Source organism: Lagenorhynchus albirostris, chromosome 7 (assembly GCF_949774975.1).
Source record: "Lagenorhynchus albirostris chromosome 7, mLagAlb1.1, whole genome shotgun sequence".
NCBI classification, from domain to species: Eukaryota; Metazoa; Chordata; class Mammalia; order Artiodactyla; family Delphinidae; genus Lagenorhynchus; species Lagenorhynchus albirostris.
Window position 1 is genome coordinate 31,649,864 of NC_083101.1, and position 26,544 is coordinate 31,676,407.

General features: G+C 42.1%; 1 protein-coding gene across 1 annotated transcript in view; it reads right to left on the minus strand.

Moving 5' to 3' along the window:
• Positions 1-25,018, minus strand: part of TMEFF1 (transmembrane protein with EGF like and two follistatin like domains 1) — a 92,880-nt gene extending 67,862 nt beyond the window's left edge. Inside the window, exon 1 of the mRNA XM_060154724.1 lies at positions 24,817-25,018. Coding sequence (XP_060010707.1) covers positions 24,817-25,018 — 202 coding nt within the window. The remainder of the gene's footprint in view (positions 1-24,816) is intronic.
• Between the last annotated feature and the right edge of the window lie 1,526 nt (positions 25,019-26,544).

Here is a 26,544-nt window from a genome sequence, read left to right on the forward strand (position 1 = left end):
AATTTTACTACCACAGGAAGCAGAGCCTATCAATACTACTAGTATTCTGTGGTCATTCTGTGCCTGTTCCAAAACTGTCAGTCTTATTCTGGAGCTATCAAAATAATCTCTCTAGGAAACCTAATAAACTGCTTCCAGGTTAATGCTAAGTAAAGCAGCCAATCACATGGAATTGGGTGAAAACCACTACAAAGACAATTTTCATATCCTCCCTACTGGGAATGAGAGCTGTAACAACAAATGCACTTATACAAACAGTAAACAAATGGTTGCTTAAAAATTCATCCCAGTGTAGAGGTGAACTCATGAGTCTGGGAGCAGAGAGGCCTAAGTTAGCTTCTGACCCTGTGGCTCAATAGCTGAGAGACTCTGGAAAGAGCACAAGATCTCATGAAGCTCTAGATGGAGACAAGGTCTTGGCAAACAGATCTCAGCGAGCTTTTCTCCAGCAATCCTTCCTCCCTGGTTGTTTTCTACTTCTAGACTTCAAATCAGGACTCGGTGGACTGAGTCAAGGACGTTCTACTTCTCTATCTAGTGACATCTGTCTTGGTTGACCATCATTTCCTCTCTCTGCCCCACTTGTCCTCAGTGCTCTGCAATGTGTCTCAGGTCTCCTCCTCCTAGCTGACCCTCCAACGAGCTGGCAGTCAAGTACCTAAATACACAAGGAGTTGATAGTCACAGTACTTATTTGAGAAGCCACTCTGCACCAAGCACTGCACTAAAGTAAGCATATGTCTATGTAACTATTGGTTACAAAAATTTTTTCTTCTTTTCCTTAAGTGGATATCAGGTGCACAAAATTGGATTGCTCTAAAGTTCAAGCATATGTGTAAAATTTAAAAAAAAAAAAGATGAGTAGAAATGAAAACTACAGGAAACTAATGCAGCTGTTTTGTTGCTCTCTCTGTTTCTCTCACTATTCAAGGCACAAATGACCATCTTTCTATTCTTTCATCCTGGCTCTGGAGGCTTTATGTTCTTGGTTTTCCTGAACTCCCACTTTTTGCTTGTTCTTCTCTTCCCCGCTTAACCTCTTGCATTAGCTCCTGAGGCTCAATCTTAAGTGTGGGTGTTGCTTTTTTCAATCTGCCTACATTCCTACTGGGAACCTGCACAAGGTCCGGGTTCCAATTACTGTCTAATGTACATTGTAAAACCCAAGGAAGATAACTATACATTAATAAAGAACTGCTCTGGAAAAGAAGATAAGAATGCATAATATCTTTGCTCAACCACAGGCTTCATCAATTTAAGGGACCATAGAAATAAAAACAATTGCACAATTTGAGAAATAAAATTTAGTGTATTTCTCTTATTTCTTTTCTTTGTAGCCTTAAAGTTCACACTGGGTTCCAATACAATCACACATACCAAACAAGAACAAAGTTTTTATTTTGTCCATGGGTCAAGATCATGCTCTGAGTTAAGACTTGCTATCCTGGCTTGAGATTCTTTTGAGTTGCAATGTTTTACCTGTTGCATTTTAAAAGTGCAACGAGATTGCAATCTAGAGCCTAAACCCTCCCTGCCACTAAGATTCTCACATCTCTGTGAGAGTTGTTCAAGCATCTGTTTGCATGAGGGACGAAGGAACATTTTTAGAGAATAATCATCCTTACTAAAGTGAGGCAGAAAAGCTCAGCCTGATAAACAAAGCCTTGGTTGGAAAGGAGGAGTGATCCCAAGCACAGGGTGGTATCTCATCCAGACTGCCCCAAAGGGTCATCATGACGAGACCGAGAGGCTAACAATGAGAAACTAAAGAATGCCTTTCACTAAAAACTCTGAAGCACCCAAACAATCCCACTCCTGGGCACATAGCTGGAGAAAACCGTAATTCAAAAAAATACATGCACCCCAATGTTCACTGCAGCACTATTTACAATAGCCAGGACATGGAAGCAACCTAAATGTCCATCAACAGAGGAATGGAAAAAGAAGATGTGGTACATATATACAATGGAATATTACTCAGCCATAAAAAAGAACAGAAATAATGCCATTTGCAGCAACATGGGTGGACCTAGAGATTGTCACACTGAGTGAAGTAAGTCAGACACAGAAAGACAAATATCATATGATATCGCTTTTATGTGGAATCTAAAAAAAAGGGGTACAAATGAACTTATTACAAAAAAGAAGTAGAGTCACGAATGTAGAAAACAAACATATGGTTACCAGGGGATGGGGGGGAGGGATAAATTGGGAGATTGGGATTGACATATACACACTACTATGTATAAAATAGACAACTAGTAAGAACCTGTTGTATATAGCACAGGGAACTCTACTCAATACTCTCGTAAGGGCCTATATGGGAAAAGAATGTAAAAAAAAAAAAAAGTGGATACATGTATAACTGATTCACTTTGCTGTACACCTTAAACTAACACAACATTGTAAATCAACTATACTTCAATAAAAGTTAAAAACAAAAACAGGGCTTCCCTGGTGGCGCAGTGGTTGGGGGTTCGCCTGCCGATGCAGGGGACACGAGTTCGTGCCCCGGTCCAGGAAGATCCCACATGCCGCGGAGCGGCTGGGCCCGTGAGCCGTGGCCGCTGAGCCTGCGCGTTCGGAGCCTGTGCTCCGCGCGTTCGGAGCCTGTGCTCCGCAGCAACGGGCTTAGCTGCTCCGCGGCACGTGGGATCTTCCCGCACCAGGGCTCGAACCCGTGTCCCCTGCATTGGCAGGCAGATTTTTAACCACTGCACCACCAGGGAAGTCCTCCAACAGTGTTTTATGAGAGGCCCGCGTACCACAAAAAAAAAAAAAAAAAAAAACAAAGCTCTGAGGCAACAAGACACAAAGAGCTCCACTTTGATACCCACATGACAAGATATAAGAGGGGTAGAAAAGGGGCTAGGACACCTCACCACCCCTGGCGCAGCACTCCTGGGCAGGCCAGCACAAAGCCAAGGAGACAGTGGTGTCAGGCTCCAAGGTGCACCTCTGATGTCTAGGGGCAGGTACCAATGCGCAACTTCAGGGGCAGCTAACATCACAAGAAAAACAAGACATGCTGTGTGGCAGCGGCCAGAATATATTAGTGAGCCTACATGGTACACCCCTGGGTAACTCCAAAAATAAACTTGGCAAGGAGGCATTCTGTGGGAGCTAGAGGTCCTACATTAACAGGTAAGGGTGAAAAGTCATGAAATTCTGATTATACTGGTTACTTGTCATGTTTTATTTTATACCTATCTTGCTATCAAATCCATGCTATTTTCATGTGTGTTAATGTGGTAAATGTGATTATGTAGTTAGTTGATCAGGAAGCAATTATGTATCTCCTATGTATCTAATATTATGCTAAGAATTTGGGATACACTGGAAAGAACTTAACAGGGAGCTTATGATCTTGCTAATAACATGTGGAACAATAAGTGATTAATTCAATATAAATATAGTCTATAATAAGGGGGAAATTGTGTTGTACAGACTATGTTTGCTCTAGGAGTTTCAAGAAGTAGGAAACAAAAATAGATTTGAAGTATAGGGTACAGTGTCAAAGATGGCAAGACTTGCACTGACCTTGAAAAATTAGTAACACTTTTTCTGATTATAAAACTAATATAGATAGTATCATTACACAAAATTTAGAAATGGCATTGTTTTAATTGCCCACAATATGTGGTAATATTAAAAGAGAGAGAAAAGAATGTTCTTATCTATGAACAATGTAAGTGAAAGCAGAGCCACAAATAATTTAATAGTATGCATAAATATTAATTATCAGTGGTTCCCAAACCATGTTCCTTAGGAAAACTCGTGTCCTAGACTATAATGTACCTTCATTAAAATCAAGTAGAATTTCAGTTTCTCATTTGAAAGGGAAAAGCTTCAATGGAGAGAATTTTCTCATTTTAAGTGATTTTTTTTTCACTTAGATTTCTTAAACCCTCACTATCTGAGATACTTCCTTGCTAGCTGTCAACAAAACCAATGTTCAACAAATAGGTAAAGAATATTAATAGAAAAATTCCAACAGTGTTTTATTTTTCTTAATGTATCTTTTTTTTTTTTTTTTGGCTGCGTTGGGTCTTTGTTGCTGCACACAGGCTTTCTCTAGTTGCGGCGAGCGGGGGTTACCCTTTGTTGCGGTGCGTGGGCTTCTCATTGTGGTGGCTTCTCTTGTTGCAGAGCACGGCATCTAGACCACAGGCTCAGGAGTTGTGGCACACGGGCTTAGCTGCTCCGCGGCACGTGGGATCTTCCCGCACCAGGGCTCGAACCCGTGTCCCCTGCATTGGCAGGCAGATTTTTAACCACTGCACCACCAGGGAAGTCCTCCAACAGTGTGAGAACACAAGATCATGAATGTCACAAGCTCACAAACACACTTTAAATTGTTTTGTCATTGTGGCCGTCGTGGCTAATTGCCTACTTTGGATCTATTCTCTCCTTCTTACTTAGTAAGGGAACCCCAATTTTGTTCTGGGAAACAAGGTACTCAGCTAAGTAATCTATTTCCCCAGATCCCTTGTTGTGTACCACAGTTGATATATAAGCACTGTCCATTCTTCCTTCCTTATTCCATTCTTTGTTCTGCTTGGAAAGTAAACCTCTTGCCTAAGGTTGTGGAAACCATCTTACATGCGTGAAGGTGAAAGCTACGAGCTAAAGATGGTAGACCAGACAGACGGAGCAAGAGTGTGGAGAGAATTATGGAATCACCACACCCACCCTGGATTTCATCCCTCCAGACTTACTGTTACGGGAAATGAACACATAAAGTCCTTATCATTTAAGCCACTATTGGTCAGGTCACTGATACATGTAAGTTAAAGACAATCCTGACATAATGATCGCATGTAAATTTAAGATAAACATTTCTAAGGAAAGTCTTAAATAATCTGGTGCTACATCACAGTTTACATGATAAAATTACATTATCAAGAGCATCACGACTTTCTGGTGCTCTGACCCCTCCCAAATTTGAGAACTACTGCCTTAGCTCAAACTCAGTATAGTAGGAATTCTATATTGGGATCATCTTCTGAATGTTACTTCTTTTCAAGTATTCTGTTCAGTACCAGGCATCAAGAGGGCACTCTACTACCTGTCAGTGATGATGATAATTACACACCTGCCTTCCTGAGCCCAAAATGGAAATTCAGCAAAAAGGATGAGCCATTTCTAAGGCCCTCAAAACTCAGTTCTCCAAATAGAAATATTTTACACAAGGAATCACTCAGCAGAGTGGCTCAAAACAGAAACACTTTGCTCTGGTTACAAATGTGCCAGACATATAATTCTCTAAATGTAAAACTTGTCTCAATTTTCATTAACATTTCAAAGCTGGGGAACAATACACAGTAAGCGAAGGAACCCTACTTACTGTGAACCTGAACTGCCAGAATCCCCAACTTTTGGCAGCACTAACTAGGTTCAGGCTGCAGTTCAAAATGAGACCTATTAGCACTCTAGAATGATGTGACTTTCCTACCACCGTTCCAATTAAACAGAAGGTAGTTGGAGGATCTTATGAGTTAGCTAGAAATTACAGGAGCCAAAAGTGAATTCACTTTGGAAATGTTACGACAGAATTGAGGGCTTCTCAGTCTCGGCACTACTGACATTTTGGGTTAGCTACTTCTTTGTTGGGGGCGGGGGCCATCCTGTTCACTGCAGGATGTTCAGCAACATCCCTGACCTCCACTCACTAGACGCCAGTAGGATCAGCTGTAACAACCAAAAATGTCTCAACATTACAAAACGTCCCCTAGGGAACAAAATCACCCCCGGGTTAGATCCACTATAAAAGATAAAATGAAAGGCTTTACATTTAATTCTCTAACACAATCATTACAAAGAAAGTAAGTCAAATAAGCAGCAATCTGCAAGATCTCTGCACATTACTACGGCTGTTTTTCATTTCAATAGGAGGACCTAAATATACTGCCTCCAAGTTTATGTCAAGTCCTGGCTCAGAGTGGGTGCCCCTCCTTTAATAATGTCTTAACCTCTAGAAAGCCTGGCTTCTTCCCCCTTCATATCAAAACTCTATCAAAGGTCAACATGACCTCTACTCTAAAGATCCATACCTTTTTTCTTAGTCTTACAACTCTTTTCTTGACCTTTCTACAGCAATTGACACACCTGGCCTCCCCTTCCAAACGAATCATCTTGATTATCCCCCCAACTCTCTGACCACTTCCCTTTTAATCACTTCTTTTCCCTTCTCCTACTGCTCAGTCCATGTCACTCTTAGAATTTATTCCCAATTTAATCAACTCTCCAGATCAACCAAAGTGTGCTTTTCTCTGTAAAACATACAAACCAATGCCCATGGCTCAATGAATCCTCAAGGCTACTAGGTCACTCTCTAGAACATTCACGAGTACTTTAGCTCCAACCAGGAGAGCAGCTCTTGTGCTTCAAGAGTCAGTTATGTATGTTATACAGCTTGTGTATGCCAACTGTATTTGTTATTGTAATTCTGTGGTTTCAACTCTTCATAAGAGTGAAAATAAATTGTTTCTATGAAAGCAAAATTGAATTCTACAGAAAGACTTAAGATGAGTTGCTTTTTACAAATAGCTATTGCCTTAGGTGTAGGCAAGATAAAAAAACTAGATTTTTGTATCCACAAGTCTTTAAGTTCCTTTTTAAAGACGTTAGAACTGGAATGTGTACTCAATGCATTATGAATCTAGTTTATTCAAGAAAGGGGAAATTCCAGCTCTTCTCAAAGAAAAATTCTGGGACCTCTTTCAAAATACTGTTTAATAAATATATATTTTTAAGTTAAAACGCTACATGCATTTATGAATTATTTTGTCACTCCACACTTAAAAAACTTTGATTAACCAACTACCAGAATCTTAAAGCACTGAGACAAGACGGCTCCTACTATATATAAAAATATTCTGCCCTCAGCCATCCCATTGTGATATCTCATTTTACTTCTTCTCTCTCAGCATTCTCATGCACTCCCACCACTCAAGTCTCCAGTTGCTTTTCCCCAACCTTATTAAGCCACTTCCATCTGCTTTTGCCAATGCTATTTCCAGCCTTCAGAGCATTGTTGGGCAAAGTCCTATAAATGAATAAATAATACTTAACAATAAGTATTCTTTAAGTACTTATCAACACGTGGAAATTTTCAGTTCATCGCCAGGTGATTCCTTATTGACTCCCCTCCAGGACATGTTCAAACTCTGTACGTCGTTCTTAAGAAAATGTCAATGGGTTTATTCTCATTCTCTAGATGTTTATAGTATTTGGGAAAACCTGCATACCAATCCAGTCTTACAGGACCCCTGTAGGATGCTTTCACTCCCAAAAACACCCCAGCTTGTTCACGACCCCATATCCAACTGCCTACAAGACAGTTCCATGATCTCTACACTGAAAACAGTGGAAATATTAAGAATATTTAATGTTTAAATATTTAAACATTAAAATATCACCAGGAAATGGTGTGACACAGCCATGGAACATTAAACAGCTGTTTAAAAGGTTGTATATATTATATAGCAATGTGGAAATAGCTGATGAATGTCAAGTGAAAAGGCAGAAGACAAAGCTATACACATACACCAAGCTAATGTATAAAAAACACATATAAGGGGCTTCCCTCGTGGCGCAGTGGTTGAGAGTCCACCTGTCGATGCAGGGGACACAGGTTCGTGCCCTGGTCCGAGAAGATCCCACATGCCGCGGAGTGCCTGGGCCCGTGAGCCATGGCCGCTGAGCCTGCGCGTCCAGAGCCTGTGCTCTGCAACGGGAGAGGCCACAGCAGTGAGAGGCCCACGTACAGCAAAAAAAAAAAAAATAATAAAACACATATAGGAAAATCCAGCCAGGAAAAAACAAAAGTTGGTTAACAGGGGCTGTGTTTGCACCAGTTGAACATGGATGATTTTTTCTCTTTAGAAGTTTCTATACCAGTTATATTTAATGGGGGAAAAGACTCAACGTGATTTCAAACAACCCCAGAGACAGCTTGCCATACAATGGACAAAGTGTGAGTTTGGGGGTCAATACGGGCCAGGTTCACATGTTGGTGCTTCACATTGTAGAGTATACCACCTTCCCTAGGTATTGTAATGATTAGATGAGATAATGTATTAAAAAGCAACAGTACCTAGAACAAGTAGATATACAACAAAGATTCACTTCTTCTCTTTCCCCAGACCAGTTTGAGAGATACCTTTAATGACACAAATCATTGAAAATCAAACAACAGATCTATCTAGGAAATGTTGACTTCAGGGACTTCCCTGGTGGTGCAGTGGTTGGGAGCCCGCCTGCCAATGCAGGGGACTCGGGTTCGAGCCCTGATCCGGGAAGATCCCACATGCCACGGAGCGACTGGGCCCATGCGTCACAGCTACTGAGCCCACGTGCCACAGCTATTGAAGCCTGGGTGCCCTAGAGCCTTAGAGCCTGTGCTCTGTAGCAGGGGAGGCCACCGCAATGAGAAGCCCATGCACCACAACTAGAGAAAGCCCATGTGCAGCAACGAACATCAATGCAGCCATAAATAAATAAATTTATTTTTTAAAAAAATGTTGACTTCAGTCTCAGCAAATGAGATGAATTAGGAATTAAATTCTCTTCAACTTGTTTACTAAATTAACCATATTACATTACTGATTTTCTGCTATAAAGATATGAGGGGGAAAATAAACTGCACTCATACTTCATGATATAAAACCAAAAGCAGTTTACATTAATATTAAACAGCATCCGCAGCAGAGATGACTAAAAGTTCTCTAAGCTATATTTAACGAAGGAAATTCACATGTGCCACATAATTATCTGACTCCAGTACTTTTCATCCCATTCTGCACACTACTGCCAAACCACCCTTTGTTAAACACCACTTTGATCATGTCAATCCTCTACCCCAACACCTACAATCATTCCCTGCTGCCTACTTCAATTCTAAATTCCTCTATGTCAGTATGCTTCAGGCAAGGTGATGGGGAGGACAGTCTATTGCAGGATCAGAAAGAAATACCTAGATCTTGAGCTGGGTATTAATGGTACCCAGGGTCTTTCTAGCCCTTTCAAAGATCTCGAACTTCAACACTCTCTCCCTTACTATTTCTCACTAGCTTGGCAAACCTGTGTGCTTCACTCTCACAGATATATAAACTGAAGTCCTATATGGTTGCCAGGGGACAGGGACAGAAGAGTATTGGGACTGTTAATAGGTATGGAAATTCTTTTGGGGGGCAATGGAAATGCTTTGTAATTAAATAGTAAATAGTGGTGATGGTTGCATAACTGAATATATTAAAAAAACACTGAATTGTATAAAATGGTGAGTTTTATGTGATGTGAATTTATATCTCAATAAAAAATTAAAAAGTTTAAGAATCAGAAAAAATAATCATGTTACCTAAATTAAAAAAAAAATGAACAGGCATTATAATTCAGTGTTTAAGAGGCAGACCCTAGAATCAGACCTCCTAGATCAGTATCCTGGCTCTATCACTTATCAGCTATGTGACACCTTAGTAATTTACCACTCTGTGCCTCCGTTCCCTCATCTGTAAAATGGGGACAATAACACTAGGGACAATAACAGTACCCATCTCACAATGTTGATGAAGGATTAAATAAAGATAGGGAAAGCACTGAGAGCAGTGCATGACACGTCATAAGTGCTATGTTAAGTGTTTGCTATTATTTTTTTATTAACACCAGCTCTGGAGAAGGTGTGGAAAATGAGCACTCAAACCAACTATACCAGTATAAATTGGCAGAACCTCTCACAGGATAATATGGCTGTATACATGGAAATTTTAATTGTCTCTATGCCTTAACCCCACAATTCTATTCCTAGGAAATTATGATGGGGATAGAAGACAAAACATATAAAAACGTAGGTACAAGATTGGTAACATCAGCTTTTTTTTTTATAGCAGCAAAGTGGAAAAAAACCTAAGTGTCCATATGTTGGGAATTAATTAAATAAGGTATTGATGAAATATTATGCAGCCATAAAAGTATGCAGCAGAAACACATACACTGATATGGAAAGACCAAAATCCATTATGAAGTGAAAAAAAGCAGGTTATAAAATTATATAGGGACTTCCCTATGTTTACATAAGTATTTTAAAATTCTGCATGTATATTCAGTGTATTTCCTCCATCAAAAAATTTAAAATATCAATAAATAAATCTAAATACAAAAAAACACCCTCTGGTTCTATTTCTTTTTTTGGCCGCTCCACATGGCTTGTGGAATCTTAGTTCCCTGACCAGGGATCGAATCTGGGCCCACAGCAGTGAAAGTACTGAGTCCTAACTACTGGACCGCCAGGGAATTCCCATCTCTGGTTCTATTTCAAACCATTATTCCTTAGTGTCTGCAATACCAAATGGAATGGGAGGTAGCCAGAAACCAGAAGTCACCCACAAGGACAGAAATCTACAAAACAACCTGCAAGTTGGCACGGAAGAAACTGATATTAACTATTCTAAAAGAGAACTTTAAAAGGACTTCACAAACTCTGGTGCATTAGAAAGAGTTCCAGATTCAGAGTTTTGATTATTTGATTAAGTAACTATATAATCTTGGCCAACACTAAATCTCTCTGAGAAATCCCAGTTCCCTAGAGTAAAAATGGGTATAATAATCACTCCTCTGAGGGTTGCAAAGATTAAATGACATCTTTACAAAAGACCACTGGAAACTGTAAAGGTTACTTCTCCCCTCTGGGACAGAAACTCTGATACAACCACAACCTTAAACCATGGCAAACTGTTATAAAATAGTGAATAATTTTTTTAAAACTAAGTTTAATTAAATGGTAATTAGGAAGCACTTATGGTCTGAACATGGAGAAGGAAACAATGGTAAACATAATGGCACCACCTAAAAAATATCTCAAACTACTTTAAAGTGAAAAAAACTATGAAAAAATGAACACAAGACACTAAACAAAGACTGAGCTGACTTGTGAACAATAGAGGATCTAAATATACAATAAGGCTAGAAACAACAGAATTGAAATAGAAATAACAGCAGTTTAGATTCACTTGTAAAACAGTATTATACGAAAGCTGACAAGGCAAAATAAGGTAAACTGAAAAATTCCAAAAGATCTGTCCTGTGAACAATAGTGGCTCCAGGTTAAACAGCATATGCCAAAGCAAACACCCATATCAAGGAAAAAGTTCAAACTTTTTCTGGTATAAATTGAAATCGTTTCAGCATAAACATTACGATACTGCAGAGGAGAATGGCAATCATCACAGACTTCTTTACATTTTTCCATATTCCTCAAATTTCTTATATCAAACAAATACTGCCTTTATAACAAAGAAAAAAGGTGTGGGGTTTTTTTTTCCTTTTTTTTTTCTTTTCTTTGCTTTTATTTTTTAAACCATGGAAAAGAAAGACTCAGAATATTTGCACAAAAATGAGAAAAATGGCGCCATGGCTGAAAAGTTTCTGAAGGCAGAAGAATCTGTTAAGAACTTTAGAATTCAAAGACTGATGAAACTACTGAGCCATGAAAAATACATGACACTTGTAAAAAGGAAATAGATTCAAATAGTAACAAAAGATTAACAGTAAATCATCTAATAAACTAAAAGCAAATACTGAGGGAGTTTTAAGATTTAAACATAGAATTTCAAAGTGCATGAGAAGAAAAATATGCAAAATCCTAAATGCTTCGTTTCTCCCATGAGAGAAGCTAATGATGGAATTAGTAGTAAGAATAATGAAAATAGTTCTGCTAAAACAATGTTTCTAATAATGTAAAAAAGGGGGGAGAGGGAAGGAGGAGGTAAATGGGTTGACATTATCTCCCCAATTCAGCTTTTACAAAATTGAGGGCTTCCCTGGTGGCGCAGTGGTTGAGAATCTGCCTGCTAATGCAGGGGACACGGGTTCGAGCCCTGGTCTGGGAGGATCCCACATGCCATTGAACAACTAGGCGCGTGAGCCACAACTACTGATCCTGCGCGTCTGAAGCCTGTGCTCCCAACAAGAGAGGCCGCGATAGTGAGAAGCCCATGCACCGCGATGAAGAGGGGCCCCCACTTGCCGCAACTAGAGAAAGCCCTGGCACAGAAACGAAGACCCAACACAGCCAAAAATTAATTAATTTTTTAATTGAAAATTTACATGCCATTAGAGAAATCACATATATAGGAGAAATGAGGGATAACATATATGAACTTAAAAGATGATTGGTTATAATAAAAAAGACAATAACAAGTATTGGCCAGAATATGGAGAAATTAGAACCCTCAGACATTGCTGGTGAAAATGTAAAACGGTGCAGCCACTTAGGAAAACAGTTTGGCAGTTCCTCAAAATGTTAAACATAGACTTACCATGTGACCCAGCAATTCTACTCCTAGGTATGTACCCAAGAAAACTGAAAACATATGTGCACACAAAAACGTGTGCATGAATGTTCATAGTGGCATTATTCATAATAGCTCAAAAGGAGAAACAAACCAAATGTCCATCAGGTGATGAATGGATAAACAGAATGTGGTATTATCCATACAATGAACTATTATTTGGTCATAAAGAGGAATGAAATTCTGAAACATGCTATGACATGGATGAACCTTGAAAACATTATGCTAAGTGAAAGAAGCCAATCACCAAAGGCCACATATTGTATGATTCCACTTATATGCAATGTCTAAACTTGGCAAATCTACAGCAAAAGATAGATTAGTGGTTGCCTAGGGCTGTGGGAGTGGGGTTTGGGGAGTGACTGCTAAAGAATATGAGGTCTCTTTTGGGGAGGACAAAAAAGTTCCAAAATTGATTGTGGTGATGGTTGCACAACCTTGCGGTTGTATACTATACTAAAAACAACTGGATTTTACATTTTAAAAGATAATCATGATCATGGAGGGTAGCACAAATATCATAATTACTTCACTTAATGTAAACGGGCTGAATACCTATGAAAGCAGAATGGTCTACATATACATTGGGAAACAAATCCCAACACTTAAAAACTAAAAAACAAACACAAATCCAAAAAGGAATGGGCAACATTATGACTTCAGGAGATTCTTTAAATCTGCCTTGCACAAAAATAAAAAGTACAACAAAAAATGAAACAAAAACTATACAATGTATATGTCCCTAACAGAATAACAAAAATATAAGAAAAATTGTGAAAAATAAACCCGTATCATAACTGGAGGCTTCAATGTTTCATTAACAATAGACAACTACACAAAGAATTAAAAGTACAGAACTGATATAAAGCATAAATTAAACCATTTCCCTTGGTAGGAGCCAACTTGGCAGAGTCAGGTTCAGAAAAGAAAGATTTAGATACATAGATATAGATATAATATAGATATAGATGTAAGGTAGATAGAGATATACATACATAGAGATAGATAGACTTAGATACAGAAAGAGACTATGATAGAGCAAATGTGGTGAAACCTTAACTAGGAAACCTGGGTATACTACATCAACTTACCTCAAAGTTTAAAATTCAAAAAAAATTTTTAAGTTTAAGTAAAATTAATAGTTATATAATAGGAAGACTTCCCTGGTGGCGCAGTGGTTAACAGTCCGCCTGCCAATGCAGGGGACACGGGTTCAAGCCCTAGTCCGGGAGAATCCCACATGCCACGGAGCAACTAAGCCCATGCACCACAACTACTGAGCCTGCGCTCTAGAGTCCGTGAGCCACGACGGCTGAGCCCACGTGCCACAACTAATGAAGCGCGGATGCCTAGAGCCCGTGCTCCGCAACGGGAGAGGCCACCGCAGTGAGAGGCCCACGCACTGCGGGGAAGAGTGGCCCCCGCTCGCCACAACTAGAAAAAAGAAAGCCCACGTGCAGCAACGAAGACCCAACGCAGCAAAAAATAACTAAATAAATTAATTAATTTTTTTAAAAAAGTTATATAATAGGAGACTAAGAAGCCAAGGAAATAACACTTTATTTTCTGAGGTATATTTCATAAAATGTGTTCTCATACTAGAACGCAGAGACACAGCCAGTTTTAATGTGAAAACCTAGAAATTCTATGACACATTCTTAGACCATAATGCAAAACCAAAAAACAATCTATCTGTAACATATCTAAATTCATAAATTTTACAACAATGATGAAAGGAATGTTATCAAAAATGCCTGTGGTCTTAAGGGAAAAGAAAAACAATGATCTGTTTCCACCTCAAGAATTTAGAAAGAAAAAAAAGGGAAAGTTGAAAAAGAGGAAGTACTAAAACTAAGATATAAAATTAATAAAGGAAAACTAAATATGATAAAAATATCGTTAGAGAGTGTTTCAAGGAAAATCGTATAGTCAGAGATAGCAGGGTAGCTTTCAAATACGAAGAGGTAGGAGGTGGATTCAAGGCAAAGGTTGAGAAGGAAAAGAACAGAGTGCAGCACTGTGGGTGGAAATGTAAATTGATACAGCCACTATGGAGAACAGTATGAAGGTTCCTTAAAAAACTAAAAATAGAACTACCATTATGACCCAGCAATCCCACTACTGGGCATATACCCTGAGAAAACCATAATTCAACAAGAGTATGTACCACAATGTTCATTGCAGCACTATTTACAATAGCCAGGACATGGAAGCAACCTAAGTGTCCATCGACAGATCAATGGATAAAGAAGATGTGGCACATATATACAATGGAATATTACTCAGCCATAAAAAGAAACAAATTTGAGCTATTTGTAGTGAGGTGGATGGACCCAGAGTCTGTCATACAGAGTGAAGTAAGTCAGAAAGAAAAAAACAAATACCGTATGCTAAAACATATATATGGAATCTAACAAAAAAAATGGTTCTGAAGAACCTAGGGGCAGGACAGGAATAAAGACACAGAAGTAGAGAATGGACTTGAGGACACGGGGAAGGGGAAGGATAAGCTAGGACAAAGTGAGAGAGTGGCATGGACATATATACTACCAAATGTAAAATAGATAGCTAGTGGGAAGCAGCCGCATAGCACAGGGAGATCAGTTTGGTGCTTTGTGACCACCTAGAGGGGTGGGATAGGGAGGGTGGGAGGGAGACGCAAGAGGGAGGAGATATGGGGATGTATGTATACGTATAGCTGATTCACTTTGTTATAAAGCAGAAACTAACACACCATTGTAAAGCAATTATACTCCAACAAAGATGTTAAAAAAAATAAAAGAACAGTGCAGCAGAAGTTGCAAGGAGTACAGGCAGGAGAGGTGCTCAGATGGTAAGGGTTTGAAACTGCAAAAATAAGGATTTGCATTTAAGTTGGTGATGGTGAGTAACAGGAATGAGGGAAGGAATACACACCAATTTGACCCTCCTCCAAACAGGCTCTCCATCCCAAATCAAGAGCATCACAGTTCATCCCGCCTCCTATGGCAGGTGATCCAGAAGCTAAGGGAGAAAAAGGTCAATGAAAGGATGGCTGGGTAGGGACTAACAAAGTGAACAGCTGATGCTCCACTAGACAACTCTGGAGGATTTTTGCCATGTGGCAGGAGCCTAATGTTACCAATACCTCCAAGTTTAGAAGGGCAGACCACAATCCAGATTTTTAAGTGACACCTCAAGATTTTTAATGGTTAACAACCAATGCAATTTTTAAAAATACAGTGCAGGCCAAACAAGTCCTCTGAGTTCTCCCCATTTCCACTACTGTTATCTTTCACCATGCTCCCAGTCTCTTCCCTTCTCCCTTTCATCTTCAACAATTCCAGACTTTGTTTTCTAAAACCACAATGTCACTCGAATCCTTTAAGTTTCCCTTTGTCTTCAGAGCAAGTGCCAAACCTTCAGCTCAAGGCCTTCAAGGCCTTCCTCTAACATGGTGGCAGTTGTGCGACTCACCTCCTGCCTTAATCCCCACATCCCAGTATCCCCAAATATTCCCCTCACTGTCACATCTTTGTACCTTTTCCAACAGCATTCCCATGGCCCAGAGAATACCCCTTCCAACTCTTCTCAGTTTCTACGTTCATTCAGTCATTAATTCCACAAATAAATATGAGATGGGGGGCTTCCCTGGTGGCACAGTGGTTTAGAATCCGCCTGCCAATGCAGGGGACACGGGTTTGAGTCCTGGTCCAGGAAGATCCCACATGCCGCGGAGCAGCTAAGCCCGTGCGCCACAACTACCGAGCCTGTGCTCTAGAGCCCGTGAGCCACAACTACTGAGCCCGCATGCCACAACCACTGAAGCCTGCACGCCCTAGAGCCCATGCTCCGCAACAAGAGAAGCCACCGCAATGAGAAGCCCGCGCACTGCAACGAAGAGTAGACCCCGCTCGCCTCAACTAGAGAAAGTCCGTGCGCAGAAACAAAGACCCAACACAGCCAAAAATTAATTAATTAATTTTAAAAAATGTATGAGATGGGCATCTAATTTTGTGCCAGACACAGTTCTAGGCACAGATAACACAGCAGTGAAAGAAACAGACAAAAATCCCTGCCCTCATGGATCTACACAGAGGAGTCAGAGAATAAGTAACATGTATAACAGGTCACACAGGAAAAGGTGCTTTGGAGCAGGAAGACAACATAAATGAGGATTCAAGTGGAAGAGGGGCAGAAGGGGTGGAAGGTGGAAAAGCGTGCAATTTTAGGGCATCATTTTGCAAGTGATGTTAAAGACGTGAAGGAGATGAGGGGATAAACAACTGGGACAAGAAGGTTCCAAGCAAAAGGAACATCAACAGCAAAGGCCTCAGGCAAAAGTGGGGCTGGTGTTTCAGGCTCACATTCTGCCTGTAAAACCCAGCTAGAGTGCCACTTATTCAGAGAAAGTGTTGTTTTGATGCCTAGAAATCAGAATTATTCATTCCCTCAACACTGTATCTGTATCTTCCTTAGGGCACCTTGCATAGTGGAAACTCTCACTGATGAATTAATCATAAAAGTCAGGTAGAGCAAGGAATCATTTTTTAAAATGACACATAATTATAGCCATTTTTAACTTTAAACATATAAATGTACATTCATTTCCCCATGTGCCATCAAGACCTCCGGGTCTGCCAAATGCAGCCCCCCCCCTTCCTTGGATAAACCACACTCATAGTCCGTTATCTACAATGTCCGTTTTCCTCTCTTTTACAGTAGAACGGGACTTTAAAATACTTGCAAAGTTTGCTAGGAGCAGAGTCCTTCCAGAGATTTATAAGGTTTCCCCAATCTGTTTCAGCTGTCTTTACCACAATGTAATTCATTGAAAGGCAATTCTTTCAGCTTCATGCCTTTATCAAGTCTTTCCAAAGCAATGCATAAAAACAATTCCTCGTGCATTCACATTTCATCTATTTGAGTAATATTTACTAATTTATACTCACAACTACCAGTGGTATAAGTAAATCTGAGAACAAACACAACTGATTCTTGGTAAGCAGAGAAATCAAATGATACACAGACAAACCAGAGTTAACCTACCCCTGGAGCATCTGTGTGCTGTGGGATTTGGACAGTATGATTTACTAAGGGAATGTTTAATACAGAAAGTTAAAATCAAGCCCAGCAAAGGATCTGAATAGACATTCTTCCAAACAAGATATATAAATGGCCGTTACGCATATAAAAATGTGCTCAACGTCATTAGGGAAATGCAAATCGAAACCACATTGATCCACAACTTCAACTAGGACTCCAACTAAGATGACGATAATCAAAAAGACAATAACAAGTGTTGGAGAGGATGTGGAGAAATTGGAACCCTCATACAGTGCTGGGGAAAATCTAAAATGGTTGCAGCTCCTTTAAGAAAGTTTGCTAGTTCCTCAAAATGTTAGAGTTAAACAAGAAAATTGAAAACATATGTCCACACAAAGACTTGTACATGAATGTTCACAGCAGCATTTTTCATAAAGCCAAAAAGAGTAAACAACCCAAATGTCCATCAACTGACAGAAAACCAAAATGTGCCATATACATCCATACTGTGGAATATTACTCAACCATAAAAATGAATAAAGTTCTGATACATGCTACAACATGGATGACTCCTGAAAATGTCAGGCTAAGTGAAAGAAGCCAATCACAAAAGGCCACATACTGTATGATTCCATCTATATGCAACGTCCAAAATAGGCAGATCCATAACGTCAGAAATAAGATTAGTAGTTGCTAAGGGCTGGGGGGAAAGAGGAACATGGAATCACTGTTAATAGGTGTGGGATTTCTTTTTGGGGTGAAATGTCTTGGAATTAGATAGTGGTGATGATTGTACAACTTTGTGACTATACTAAAAATCACTTAACTGTACACCTTTTAAAAATTCCAATGCTAAAAAAAAAAAAAAAATTCCAATGCTGTCAGTGTTCAATAAATGCTTACTTTTGAGTGGGGTGGAGGGAAGAGGGAGAAAGCCCAGGTCTAGTAAATAGAAATTTCCTGTGTATATTTATAAGAGGCTAACTAACCACCTCTGTTGGAACATAAGGCCCTTGAAGGCAGAGATGACCTCTCATATATTCCCTTAATATCTAGTATATTAGGTTATACTAGGCAGGTATTCAATCAAGTTTCACTAAATAAGTTAATAAACACCCACATATTACATACCAGGGAGCTAGAAGTGTCCTGATCAAGATTTTATACTAATTAGGAAAAATTCACTTTTTATTCCCCAAAATCCTGAATTGCCACTAACAAGGCACTTCTGTTAGGTCCCATTTGTTTATTTTTGTTTTTATTTCCATTACTCTAGGAGATGGATCCAAAAAAATATTGCTTCAAATTTATGTCAAAGAGTATTCTGCCTATGTTTTTCTCTATGAGTTTTATAGTATCTGGTCTTACATTTAGGTCTTTAATCCATTTTTAGTTTACTTTTGTACATGGGGTTAGAGAATGTTCTAATTTCATTCTCTTATTTATTTGTTTGTTTGTTTGTTTATTTTTTGCCATGCCACACAGCTTGCAGGATCTTAGTTCCCTGACCAGGTATCAAACTTGGGCCCCGGCAGTGAAAGTGCCAAGTCCTAACTATGACCACCAGGGAATTCCCTCCAATTTCATTCTTTTACACATAGCTGTGCAGTTTTCCCAGCACCACTTATTGAAGAGATTGTCTTTTCTCCATTGTATATTCTTGCCTTTGTCATAGATTATTTGACCATAAGTGCATAGGTTTATTTCTGGGCTTTGTATCCTGTTCCATTGATCTATATGTCTGTTTTTGTGCCAGTATCATACTGTTTTGATTATCGTAGCTTTGTAGTATAGTCTGAAGTCAGGGAGCATAATTCCTCCAGCACCGCTCTTCTTTCTCAACATTGCTTTGGTTATTCAGGGTCTTTTGTGTTTCCATACAGATTTTAAAATTTTTTGTTCTATTTCTATGAAAAATGCCATTGGTAACTTGATAGGGATTGCACTGAATCTGTAGATTGCCTTGGACAGTATGGTCATTTTATTTATTTATTTTTTAATTTATTTATTTTTGGCTGCATTGGGTCTTTGTTGCTGTGTGCAGGCTTTCTCTAGTTGTGGCAAGTGGGGGCTACTCTTCGTTGTGGTGCATGTGCTTCTCATTGCGGTGGCTTCTCTTGCTGCAGAGCACGTGCTCTAGGCACGTGGGCTTCAGTAGTTGTGGCTCACGGGCTCTAGAGTGCAGGCTCAGTAGCTGTGGCGTACGAGCTTAGCTGCTCCACAACATGTGGGATCTTCCCAGACCAGGGATCGAACCCGTGTCTCCTGCATTGGCAGGCGGATTCTTAATCACTGTGCCACCAGAGAAGTCCCAGTATGGTCATTTTAACAACATTGATTCTTCCAGTCCAAGAACACGGTATATCTTTCCATCTGTTGTGTCATTTCAATTTCTTTCATCAGCGTCTTACAGTTTTTGGAATACAGATGTTTTGCCTCCTTAGGTAGGTTTATTCCTAGGTATTTTATTCTTTTTGATGTGATGGTAAATGGGAGTGTTTCCTTAATTTCTCAACGAGGCACTTCTCTTAATCTGAAGTTTATATCATCCATTTATATCATCCTTACCACCACCATAATCCAGAGGATCCACTTCTAATTCCCGTGACATTTTAAAAACCTACTTCAAATTCTCCACCTTACGTCTCTCACCAGTGCAGCTTGTTGGTCTCTCTGAATGTTTTTCTTTCTCTTTAACCCCATTCCCTAAGACATCTATGTCTCACATGTTTAGCCTCATTTTTTCTTCTCTAACACCCTAGAGCCAAAAAAGACTATTATCATTATCTCCACATTATAAATGAAAAGGGGGGGGCATGTCTAAGGTTACCTGGTCTCCTGGGTTCAAGGTTCATTTTTCTTCACATAAATCCTGTATTTCCAGACTTTTTTCTCTTTGGATGAACATGGAGCTTTCTGATAAGTTAGATTTTTAAAAGAATAAGTACAAATAAAAAGATAAAATCAAAACAATAAGTATAAAGTCCACAATGAGTGGAGAACTGAGACAGAGGACAATTTTTTTTTAAGTCTGGTTTAGAACAAGAAGAGATAAACAAAGGGCCCACTGCTTAGGGAAGATGTTGTAATATCAAGAAATAACAGGGATAATACAGATCCTTTCAGTTTCTTCTTTGTTTACGTAATCTTCTCCAAAGAGCATGATCTTCAAACTAGGAAAGGTAGAACTCTGATAAAACAAAGCTAACATCTAAGGTAAGTGGCATGGAAAGTGGACAGTAATGGAATAGAGAGCTAGTTCAAAAGAATTTGCTTTCTGATCCAAACAAATCATACTCCATGGTACTGAAAAAGCTTTAAGATCTGACTGCTGATTATCTAAGCTGTCTTGACAAGGTGCCAGAAGACCAGAAATGAGAGAATGCATTCTCAATTTTCAAAAAAGGAGAAATGGAAATCCAGAAAAAAAATCCGTAAGTGAAGTTGCCACATATCCACTGAAAAACTCTAGAATGGGTAAATAAGTTTTTGAACACAATAAAAAGAAAAGGCCACCATGTGCTCTTGATTAAGGCAGACTATATGACATTTGCTTTTTGATATGATTACTAAAATGGAAAATGGATGATACAGACATATATATATACTGATTCAAACAAGACAATCTGACAGAATCTTTTAATGATAGGCTGGGGAACAAAACGGGAAAATGTTGAACAGCAGAAGCTCAAAAATCTGTCAAATGCAACTAGGAGGATGCATAGCTGGCTGAACATCTGGTTGATTAATGTATCAACATCAACCGATTTAGAAGCAAGTCAGCAGTAAAATATCACATAGTTCCATTCTTTTCCACAATCTAGACAACTTCTATTAATTTAATAAAGCCACAGATCTGCTCTTCACATTTACAAGGGCCACAAAGCTGTGAGTGACCCAACTTACACAGCCAGACAGAATCAGGCTTCAGAAAGGTCAGAGTAGGCTGAAATGACGGTCCAAAACCCAAAATGAAAATCAACAGGGAGTCAAGGCCAGCATTTAGATTTTAAAACTCAAACATGTAAAGGAGTAAACTTTGTGGAAAATACCTAGGTAATAAAAGCTACTAAAAAAATCTATGCACAATCTCAACCTGCATTAATAGATGCCTATGTTCAGACTGGAGTATTATAGCTCTCTAATTAATCAACTTAAAAAAATTTATTTTCCGGGGCTTCCCTGGTGGCACAGTGGTTAATAATCCACCTGCCAGTGCAGGGAACACGGGTTCGAGCCCTGGTCCGGGAAGATCCCACCCACGTGCCACAGAGCAACCAAGCCCGTGCACCACAACCACTGAGCCTGTGCTCTAGAACCCGTGAGCCACAACTACTGAGCCCACATGCCACAACTACCGAAGCCCATGCGCCTAGAGCCCGTGCTCCGCAACAAGAGAAGCCACTGCAATGAGAAGCCCGCACACCGCAATGAAGAGCAGCCCCGGGGCTTCCCTGGTGGCGCAGTGGTTAAGAATCCGCCTGCCAATGCAGGGGACACGGGTTCGAGCCTTGGTCCAGGAAGATCCCACATGCCATGGAGCAACTAAGCCCGTGCGCCACAACTACTGAGCCTGCACTCTAGAGCCCGCAAGCCACAACTACTAAGCCTGCGTGCTACAACTACTGAAGCCCATGTGCCTAGAGCCCCTGCTCTGCAGCAAGAGAAGCCGCTGCAATGAGAAGCCTGCTCACCGCAACGAAGAGTAGCCCCCACTCGCTGCAACTAGAGAAAGCCCACATGAAGCAACGAAGACCCAATGCAGCCAAAAATAAATAAATAAAATAAATTTATTAAAAAAAAAAAGAGCAGCTCCCTCTCGCCGCAACTAGAGAAAGCCCACACACAGCACTGAAGACCCAACGCAGCCAAAAATAAATAAATTTATTTTTTAAAATTTTATTTTTCATATGAATCATTCCCAGATCTTCATCCTAGAAAGAGTTATGACAAGAATCTACAAATATCATTTAGTTAAAACTCTAGCTTTAGACCCAGTTATTCAAGTATATCTTAGCATTAGGAAACATTTTATTTGATGAGCCTAATTTACTGTTATATATATCAAAATATCAATATACCCTTGAAAGAAGACTCAGATATTATTAAATCCAAATCCCTCTTTTAATAAAAGAGGAAACTAAGAAGAATTAAGTAACTTGCTCCGAATCACACAGTTGCTTAGCAAGGGCCAAAATCCCCAAATCAGTCCCTTTTTTCCACACCCTGTGGGTTTCCAGCCCTGTATGTCCTTTCTTAAAACTTGTACTATCCATAAAGAGTTAGAATGCATACACAAAAACATCCATCAATACACATTTTATTTTGCTAAGGACAAATTATCTCAGCAAGAACAAATAACCACAGCACATTAGCCCATAAAATATTTTGACATGGTGTGATCACTTACTAGTTTGATAACCAGTATTTGTTACAAAAAGGCACTCTAATATACAAATGACTTTTATTTTTAACCATTAAAGTGTGATTAATGGTTAAAATATTATCCCATATTCCACTTAACATTAGAAAAATAGGGACTTCCCTGGTGGCGCAGTGGTTAAGAATCTGCCTGCCAGTGCAGGGGACATGGGTTCGAGCCCTGGTCGGGGAAGATCCCAGATGCTGTGGAGCAACTAAGCCTGTGCGCCACAACTACTGAGCCTGCACTCTAGAGCCCGCGAGCCACAACTACTGAGCCCGCGTGCCACTATTACTGAAACCCGTCCACCTAGAGCCGGTGCTCTGCCACAAGAGAAGCCCGTGCGCCCCAACTAGAGAAAGCCCACACGCAGCAACGAAGACCCAACACAGCCAAAAATAAAGTTTTTTTTTTAATTAGAAAAATAAAGTAAAAGTTATTTCATGGGTGGAAAAGTTTTAATGGACACACTGTTGTTTACTATGCTAACCCCTCCCCGATCATAAAACATGTCATTATTAAAATTATTAAAAGAATTTTAGACCTTCAAACCTTAACAGCAGGCCAAAGGTTTTCTTCATGCAGGGTAGCATAAGCATCTGTGCTGAGGCCCTCTGGCTCTCTCCTCACTCCCCCCAAAAAAATGCCCCTTCAAGAGCCCTTTGGGTACAAAGGTTGTCTGGCAGGCAGACCACCCGCATTCCCTGTGGCCTGTCCACCCTCTCTTTCCCCCTCTCCCCCACCCCCCATGCTGCTTCTCCCGCCCTTGGTTCAAAGAAGACAAGTGGAGAATGAGAACTGATAAAAGGGCAAGTTAGCAAGGCTGTGGCTTACGATCACTAGCATCTGCCAGGCCAGCTCCAGGAGGACCTACCCACCCCTAAATGAGACCTGGAAGCCTCTCCTTGCCCCAGGGCTCCCCTGGGACCCATTGTGAAAGGAAAAGGGAACTTCACGGCCAGGATACCCTCCTCCACAGTCTCGTCCCCAGCAGGCTCTTTGTTTCCAGCAGCTGCGGGGGTGCAGACGGCCTTGGAGAGAGGGGAGAGGTCACTCCCGTGCTCCCGTGGCTGCCAACCTCCAGGCCCTCCCGCAAAGCAGACAAACGCACGCACACGATCACTCCCTCGGAACCGCTTCCCTCTTTCCACACCACCTTAACCAGGCTCACACCTTGCTACACAGAGGCACTCCCTGAGACCTAACTGCCTCTTTCTGTTAGCCAAATCCTACTACACAGGATGATTCCCTAGCTAACCTCCCTCTGAATCGACACAAACGAGGTTCACCCCAGGACCCGCACCCTTCCTCTTCAGTGCATACCCCCGGCACATCTCTGAGCTCCTGGCTTCAGCCAGCGCAACACACAAAAGCAGAGGGTCACTTCCCGGGCCCCAGGACCTTCCCTGCTCATATCCATAGACCCGGGGTCACTACAAGCTCCGAGCGCCCACTTCTCAACCCAAAAGACACACACACACACACTATCACTCTACTTGGTCAATCTGCGTCCTCTGGGCCACCCGTTCCCTTTACCCACACGACCCCTCTGAGACCCGAGTGCCCGAAGAAGGAATCTCCCCAGCTCACGTTCACTCCCCTGGCCCCTCACCGTCACACATACACACAGAAAATCCCTGCCTGGGGCCGCCCTCCCTCCCCTGAGCCTTCACAACACAAACACGCGCTCCCGCGTGTACACCCACGATCACACCGGGGGCCCCGGCCGCTGCCTCCCCTTCGCCGGCCGGGCCTCACCTCCTCCCAACACTCCCGGCCGCCCGCGCCCAGCCACCCGGCACACATGGACTCACGCACAGCCACTCCCCGGCCCCACGCCGGTCCCCAAGCCCGCACCGCGCGCTTGCGCCCTGCCCCGCGCCCTCGCTCACCCTCGGCCCAGCTCCCGGGACCCCCACGCCCGCGCCCGGCCCAGCCGGGTCGCGGGGACCTGCAGGGAGGCGGCAGCGGGAGCGGAGGGAGGGAGGGGCCACAGGGGCGCGCTCCGGCCAGTCCTACCTGAGCAGTTGATGCTCTTGCCTTTGCCGCCGGGACAGTCCCCGCCGCCGCCGCCGCCGCCGCCGCCACCCGGGGGCTGGTTGGACGCGCGGCTCCCGGGCAGAGAGAAAGCGAAAAGCAGAAGCACCGACGTGTAGCAGCAGAAGGCGAGCGGGGGCGCGGCCGGCAGCCGGAGCGGCGCCTCAGCGGCCGCGGCGCCCATGACTGGCGCCCCTGGACGGCGGGAAGCGCAGGCCCCGGGCATCCAGCCGCGCGCCGGGAGCCCCGCCGCTGCCTCGGCGCCAACTACCAGCCGCGCCGCTGCGCCCGGTAGCAGTCCCCCAGCATCCCCGCCCCACCCGCAGCGCCCGCCAGGCCCTGGCCCGCCGCGCTCGGGACGGAGTCGGAGGGTCGGGACGGGTGCGCGCGAGGGTTCGAGCCCGCGCCGGGGAGACCGAGGCCGGGGGACGAGCGGGCGCGCGCGCGGCGGGAGGGGGTCGTGGGGCGGGGGTCGCGGGGCGGGGGCAGGCCCAGCCCCTCGCTCGCCTGCTTGCCTTCCCTTTGTGTCCGCAGCCGTCGCCGCCGCGTCACAAAGACCCCGGCCCGCCCGGTGAGGGGAGCGTGACAGAGCCGCCGGCGGGAGGGGTGGCTACGACCCCGCCCCGCGCACACCCCCAGCGCTCGCGCCGGCAGCTCCGCCCCCGCCCGCGGCCGGCGCCGCCTCCGGGGGAGCTATTGTTCCTGCGGCGGGGCGGGAGCGAAGGGGGTGGGAGGTGCTGTCGCCCTTCGGTCCGGCCACGGGGGGCTGGCGGGCGCCGTGGAGGCTCCGAAAGCATTACCCTAACAGACGTTTTTGCCGCCCTTTGTGAGCATTTTTGAAGCGTTTCTTTGGCCCAGCAAAAGGGCAGGTGGTCTATGATATAGCTATTTTCTAGGTGAAGAAACTGAGCCGCGGAGAAGTGAAGGTGACTTGTACAAGGTCACCTACGAGGAAACGGGCAGGACCCCAGAATTGGAACTCAAGTTCTGACTCCAGCTTTGTAGTTCTTAGAGATGGGGATAAATGGCTAAAGTACTTGGATCCTCATCCCTACCCTATTCCCACAAACGCCAAATGAATTTAAAATAGTTTTTAAAATTCTATACTGCCCTCTCCCCCTAATAATAGCTAATATTTAGATAGGATTTGCTACATACGAGACCTGGACAACGTACTTTACATGAATCCCCTCCAGTTCTTTTTTACAGCCTGCAAGGGAGTTTTCATTCTCATCCCCATTCTACAAAGGAGGAAGTTGAGACCCAGAGAGGTAAAGTGATGACTCCCAATCCAGTGCTCTTCCTACCCCATTGTGCAAAATGAGACCCAGCCACAGGCAGTAAGAGTATGGACTGAATTGTTTGAAATTCCTCTACTTTTTTCATTCTATTATGCTGCCTCTTACCTCAGAAGGAATTTTAAAATCTCATTGAAAAACTGATAAATTTGACTCATAAAATTTTTTAATGTGTGGAAAGCCACTACAAGCAAAGCCACATTAGGGATAATGTCTTCAGTATAAATAGGAGACAATATGCTTAACATAAATCAGAAGGAAAAAGTTGATACAGTAGAAAAATGGGAAGCTAATGTCCTATTCACATAAAATACAGACAATAAGTATATGAAAAGATACTTAAACCCACTACTAGTAAAAGGCAGATTAAACTTACAAAACTTTTTTTTCCTGTTGATGACTAATGAGTTAA